Raw genomic sequence first — 7,020 nt, 5'->3', positions numbered from 1 at the left:
TAGGCTCAGGAACAAGTGGCTGAAACACTTACAACAAAAACCTTCAGTGCATACATTTACTATTTTTAATCTCAGTTATATAATTCTTAATTATCTAAAGGATTAAAAAAATCTTGAATATACTTCAGTTGGGCCAATCAAACAAGAACAACGTTAATTTAGGACTTGCTGAGTACTTGCTTATCTGAAATACTGTGAAAGACTGATCTCTGTGTTTCTAGTTGGAAGGAGGAAGACTTTCACAGTGTCATGTCCTGTGCTGACAAATGCAAGTCTAGTCATTTCACTTGCCAGCTTAAAGTCCTACGGCTCCCTGTCACCTAAGGATGAAATCTATAAGTTCCTAAGCATTTTAGAATGAATTATAAGGGGCCAGAAGCCTCACAATGGAAAAGAAGTGTTCTTTTTGTTCTCCAGAAATCTAGATCTGCACTGTTGAGACAGGCGCCACTAGCAACCAGCCACATGTGGCTACTGAATGCTTGAAGTGTAGCTGGTACAGACTGAGATATACTGTAAGTTTAAAATACACACTGGATGTTGAAAACTTAGTAAGAAAAAAGGTAAACTGTCTCATTAATTTTTTATATCATTTACAAGTTCAAATAATATTTTCAATACAGTTAAACATACTATTAAAGTTAACTTCACCTGTTTGTTTCTACCTTTTATTTATTTTTGTTTTTTGAGGAATTTGTAATCTAGGTTTTTTTGGAGTATAATTGCTTTTTAAAAAATTAATTTATTTTTGGCTGTGTTGGGTCTTCGTTGCTGCGCGCGGGCTTTCTCTAGTTGCGGCGAGCGGGAGCTACTCTTGGTTGCGATGCGTGGGCTTCTCGTTGCGGTGGCTTCTCTTGTTGCGGAGCACGGGCTCTAGGCGTGCGGGCTTCAGCAGTTGTGGCACGCGGGCTCAGTAGTTGTGGCGCACGGGCTTAGTTGCTCCACGGCATGTGGGATCTTCCCGGACCAGGGCTCGAACCCGCGTCCCCTGTATTGGCAGGCGGATTCTTAACCACCGCGCCACCGGGGAAGCCCTGGAGTATAATCGCTTTATAATGTTGTGTCAGTTCCTACTGTACAGCAAAGTGAATCAGCTATACGTATACATATATCCCCTCTTCTCTGGATTTCCTTCCCATTGAGGTCACCACAGACACTGCGTAAAGCTCCCTGTGCTCTACAGCAGGTTCTCATTAGTTATCTATTTTACACATAGTGGTGCGTGTATGTCAACCCCAATCTCCCAATCCACTCCACCTCCCTTTTGTTTCTTCTTCTAAACGTGGCTGCTAGAAATTTTACAGTTACACTTGTGGCTCATATATTTCTACTGAGCATGTGTCTATCCACGGTGCGGCTCTAGATGATTCCCACCGATATTCTCCAGCATTTCCACTAGGCACCTTGCTTGGTCACAGAACGCCTTCCCCATTCAAAGCTGGGGAATTAACCCACTTCTCTGGTGCAGAAAAAAGACGGTTGTGTCTTACAGGGACTCTGGGAGCTGAGCACCCATCGGGAGGAGCGAGTGAGCGGTGACGCCCTGCGGGCTCTGCTTCCTACACCTCTCAGGTCTGCCTCTCCCCGCGGCCCTCACTCACGGCCCGGGTGCACATCACTGACTGTGGGAGAAGCCTCCTCCCCGGGACCACGGAGCGCACTCAGGCGGCCTGCGAACGCGCACGGCACACATCGCACAAGGGCACGCTTCTGGCAGTGCCTGTGCTCTGCCGCCGATAGAAACTTAGTTGTTTTCATGCACCATTCCAGTTGCTGCCGCTTCTTGAGAGGCCGTTTACATGCATCACTGCTCGGAAGCTGCGGTCGCTGGTACCCAGCGTGTCAAGAATCGAGGCCCGCGCTGTTTTCGGAGAGCAGCCGGTGCGCCCTCGCTCGGCACAGGACGCTGGCTCACTCTTCAGCAGCTTCTCCAGGAGTCTGACATTCGCCGAAGCCTAAACATACTCGTCATTCTTTTGCCTTCGCGCCTTCTAGATGCTGTTTCCTTTCTTGGAATGTCTTGTCCCAACTGGTTAACCTGGAAAACTCCTGTGTGTCCCCCTGCTGTCCAGAGGGCGGCCTTTCACAGCACAGCAAGCAGGCCACGTCACACTTGCCAGCTCCCTGAGGGACAGAATGGCTCTTCATCGTCTTCACGCTCATGATCCATTCCACTGCTTCTCAGGTACGTAGCATTTAGAAAGTAAGTGGATGAACTTTGAAAATATTAATACACAAAGGCATGGTGATCTTTCATTTATGGTGGTATTTGAAATTCTTTTTCAAATAAATTTTGTTTTAAAAAAATTAGCTGAGCTAATAAAGAACTAACAGCACATACTGACACAGATGTGGCAGCATCATCATGGTAGCAGACAACTGTCTGCAGGTTGGGAAGCATTGGGCTAAAGTCTTGCCTCTGGCTGGTTAGGATGTGGCCTAACCCCTAGGGCTACGGGAGCATTTCATGTTGCCTTAGATTCCTCTGCTATTTCCTCCAGAATTGTCTGGGTCCATTTATGAAGAGTCTGAGATAAGATATTCACATTTGGGAAGAAGAGTAAACAGTATATGAAAATTTTTTGGGCTAGTTTTTCAACCTTTTTATGACAGTAATTACTAAAAAATGAAAAGTTAAAGAATGAAAGCAACGCAACTAAGGAGCCCGCCTGCCACAACTGAGACCTGATGCAACCAAATAAACATTAAAAAAAAAAAAAAGGAATGAAAGCAAATATGAGAAAATGTACTAACTTTATATCAATAAACCAAAAACCAACATCTAAGTAAATGGATGCTTTCCAGGGAATTATAAGTTAAAAAAAAAAACTTATCAAGACATTTTTTAAAAACCCGAATGAAAAGATTAATGTTCTTTAGCACACACAAAAAATAAAACACTTTCCAGAGCATTCTGCCTGAATAGTCTAACTCTGACACCAAAACCAAGCAAGGTGCACAAAAAACAAACAAACATAAACAAGGCAAAACAAAGTCAACTCTTCAAGGGAAATCCAGTAGTGAACTAAAATAATACATTATGATACAGCAGGATTTAAAGATAAAATGCAGATATGGTTGAATAACTGGAAATTTCAAAAGTAATTTAGTACTTTATTAGATTAAATATGAACAAAAAACTCTAGGAAAGAAAAGCAGTATCTTTAATTTTAATGCAAGCTGCAATAACATTCAAAAGAAATGCTTCTAATCTTTCATTGTAAGATAAAAAGCAAGTAAAAAAATGCCATTATCATAACATTCCTGGCGTCCTAACCAATGCAATAGGAAAAGAATAAGAATTAAGAGGTATACACATTGGCCAAGAGAACGACTCACGCAGATGTCACGACTGCCTATTTAGAAAATCAAAGTGAAGTAACTGAAAAGCTATTAGAACTATTAAAAAGAGTTCTGTAAGGTGACTGGATGTAAGGAAGAAATTAAAAGCACTGTTACATACATACAGCACACCTGTTAGAAAATGTAACAACAAAAAAGACCCCATTCAAAATCAAACAAAAGGTGTGAAATACCAAGCAACAAACTTGGCAAAAAAATGTAAGATTTATACAATTAAAATGATGAAGTTTTATTGAAAAACATAAAACAAATTAATGGAGAAGTGTTAGTTCACTTGATAGAAAATGACGTAGCAGTTAGCTATTCATTTGGTGACAACATTAGATGCCTAACATGTGCAATTTGGGTAATATATGAAAAATTGTTCACACCTTGCTAGTAATAAGGACATGCAAATTAAAATAAGTTTATTGTTTGTTCAGATTGGTAACAGTAAGAAGTGAAAAAATATGCTATGTTTTTGAGGCTGTGGGGAAAACCGGCCCCTTTCATGCATAGCTAGTGAGAATATACATTTTTGGAGGGCAACCTGACATGATACATTAAAGAAAAAAATAAGCATGAACTTTGACTTAAAAACTCCACTTCTAGGAATCTACTCTACTTAAAAATATACACCAGAGTACTACCTGCAATTGCAAAAACTGGGAACAATGTAAGTGTTCAGAGTTGGGTAACGGTTAAAGAAATTCTCATAGATTTATATTATGTGATTGTTAGAAGATGTACACGTATTGATGTGGAAGAATCTGTAAGACATTAAATTAAAAACAAAACTCAAATGCCAAAATAATATAATCCAATCCCACCCCATCCCACTGTGTATGCACAAGCTTATACTGCAGAGAAGTGTCTTAAAGGATATACACCAAAGTGTCAGTAGCGGTTGCCTTTGGGAAAAGGAGTGGAAGTGTGGGAGATGGGGATGGAGAGGAAGGGCTCAAGGCAGGGGCAGATGGTAAGGTGAGGGTTCTGTGTTCACTTTGTATTTAAACTGTTGGAATACATATTCACTTTTATAAAAGTGTCTTTAAAAAGTTTTATAATTTAACAAGAAAATAAAACCGAGTTGGACTAGAACATGATTTGGCTTCTCGGGAAGATTTTATTTGGACACGGGGGTTGCTTAGTAGATAAAGTTCTTTTGAGCACTACTAATCTGTAAATGAGTCATTTTATAAGTCAGCTATATCTGTGCCATTAGAGGGCAGGAATATTTTAACCTTGGTTAGGCTTCCTGTTCTACTTATACACGGTCACATACGTTCAGGAAGACAAATTAGTTTTAATGTTAACAATATACAAGAAAATGTATTGTGGGAAAAAGCATATGCGTGAAAGGTTAAATGACAAAAACTAAAAAATAATTGGTGATTTTGGAAATTTGCTTTTACCCTTCCAACTCCCACCCCAAGTGGCTAAGTAGGCATATTCTAGGGCCGAGGGCCACGTATAGAGCTGTTTATGACCAACACTGCCATTATTTAAAAAGTGGTGACAAGTTTACAGTTTAGACACTAATCCTACCTGATGAAAAAGTATAAAAACCTAGAACATCGACAGATTTTGATGTTGCAAATTAAATAATAAGAAATTAATTTCATCCTTAATGATCAGTTCAACTGCTGCGGTATTGCAGGGCAATCAGGCAAACTTTGTAAAGTTTCAAGAGACTAAAGTTAGCACTGCTCCATTCTCCAACAAAGTTGTTTTTTATTTAAGTTACTTTTTTCTAATACTTACTGGAAATTTTCCAGTTTATTTCAATCCCCCAGCTCTATCCCAGCCAAAACCATGCTTAATATGCCCATATTATTACAAGATAAAGATCCCAGATCCCCTGTGGCGAAAGAGTCCCCTGTCCCTGAATTTTGACCTACTTTAAAAATGACTGAACACACCTTTTGGATGAAGAGTTACACAACACATATTCTTCTTCCTTTCACTGCCATTTTAATAGAAAAAGATTATAAACTTCTATATTACAAAATATATTTCACATTTTTTTCAATAGAAACTTAAGAAACACTAACTTTATAAAATAAATGGATGTTTAAAAGCAAATTCCGGATGGTACTGCATCAACGTGGGGAAAAAGTGCATTGGGGTACAAATACCCATTTGACTATGGGTACAAAGTATCAGTGAATACAGAGAAGAAATTCCCAGTGAATAGTGTTCTGACCACTATGATCTTTTGGTCACCTCACTTATGATTCAGAGGCTGATCTGCAGATCAGTTTCCCAAAATAAGCAGTGATTGTCTTCAATCTATTATTAAGAAAGTTTTGTTCTATTTCCACTTGCCCTCCAGGCCCAGCCAAGGATGCCACCTAAAAAGGGAACAGAAGGAAGTCACACATACATAAGCATGGTTTGAAAAGAAACCTTTCATTCAGATGCTTTATCAAATAATACAGCTCTGGCCCTTTATCTAAGTCTTTCTAATAAGGAGGCATCCCAAACGTTCACTATTACTTTCCAGGTGGGTATTAATGCAGTATGTGATGGCAGAAATACTTGCTTCAGACACTTCTGACATTACGGGTATGACCACAGTGCTGTGTCACTGTATAAGACCTAATCTCTCCAATGCCAGAAGTGACCGAACTTAGAGGGACAGAAAATCAACATATCGTTCCCAAATACCAGGTTTATTTATTAAGGTGGAATACATCAGAGAGCAAGACAGACCCCGCCTGACTTTCATGGGAGCTCCAGCCTCTACCACCTCCACCTTTTACTTCTCTAGGCGGGTGCTGTTCTCCCAGCTTGTATCACCTCCTCCGCCTGTTGCTCTTGTGTGTGTGTGTAGTTCTAAGTCTCCCACTCCCCCGTTTTTATTGTGGTTAAATACATCACTCTTTTTGAGGTCTACCGTAGATGGCGACTAACACGGTTATTTGGAAGCTGAAAGCACCATCCCTCTCCACCCCCACAGACTTAACCTCAAAAGGATGCTTCAAATTAGCAATGCTTTGCCCGAAGTTCTTAGACAGAAAAGTTTTGTTCTGGTCCAACATTTCTTCATCCAACCTCTCAGGTCTGTTACTAGCAAACATACTCCCTCCTTGCCCATGATTACATCACCAGAGACCAGTTTGCCAGGGCAGCAGCGAGGATGAAGGGGAAGGGAACGCACGGAAGCCCGGGGACTCAGAGAACTGAAGACACGGGGTGCTGGAGACAGGGCTCCCCAGGTACCAAGTACCGGCATGAACGACAGAGACACCACCTCTGTAATTATGTCACTGTAATGGGCAAAACTGTAGCTGCGTATTTTGCAAAGAGAGATGTTGTCGGTCTAGTTTGGTTTGGAGGTGAGAGATCTAATCTCGGTGGTATTACACATGCTCCACCAGCATTGAGTGGAAGGTAAGATTTATTGTACATCACCAGTAAGTATGTATTTTAAAGCATTTCAACTTCCTCTTAGAAAAACATCACAGATACAGAAATAGGGAAGAAGCAAAGCTCATTCTATAGTACACACTAAAAGACAAAAAAAAGAGAGGCTGTCCCACTAAGGCAGTAACAATGTCAATTTCAACCCGGCCCACAAAGAGAGGCATAAGAGACAGCTGTGTTTTCACCAATAGGAACAGATGACAGCAGAAGTGAAACACAGTATCTGTTACAAGGATGAGAAGCTCACAT

General features: G+C 40.5%; 1 protein-coding gene across 1 annotated transcript in view; it reads right to left on the bottom strand.

Annotated features, from left to right (window-relative positions):
- Nucleotides 1-5,573: 5,573 nt before the first annotated feature.
- Nucleotides 5,574-7,020, bottom strand: part of TGS1 (trimethylguanosine synthase 1) — a 35,142-nt gene continuing 33,695 nt past the window's right edge. Inside the window, exon 13 of the mRNA XM_065895461.1 lies at nt 5,574-5,696. Coding sequence (XP_065751533.1) covers nt 5,574-5,696 — 123 coding nt within the window. The remainder of the gene's footprint in view (nt 5,697-7,020) is intronic.

This window comes from Phocoena phocoena, chromosome 17 (genome assembly GCF_963924675.1).
Source record: "Phocoena phocoena chromosome 17, mPhoPho1.1, whole genome shotgun sequence".
Classification (NCBI taxonomy): domain Eukaryota; kingdom Metazoa; phylum Chordata; class Mammalia; order Artiodactyla; family Phocoenidae; genus Phocoena; species Phocoena phocoena.
The sequence above is the reverse complement of the archived record's forward strand: the minus strand, read 5'-3'. Positions and strand labels throughout refer to the sequence as shown.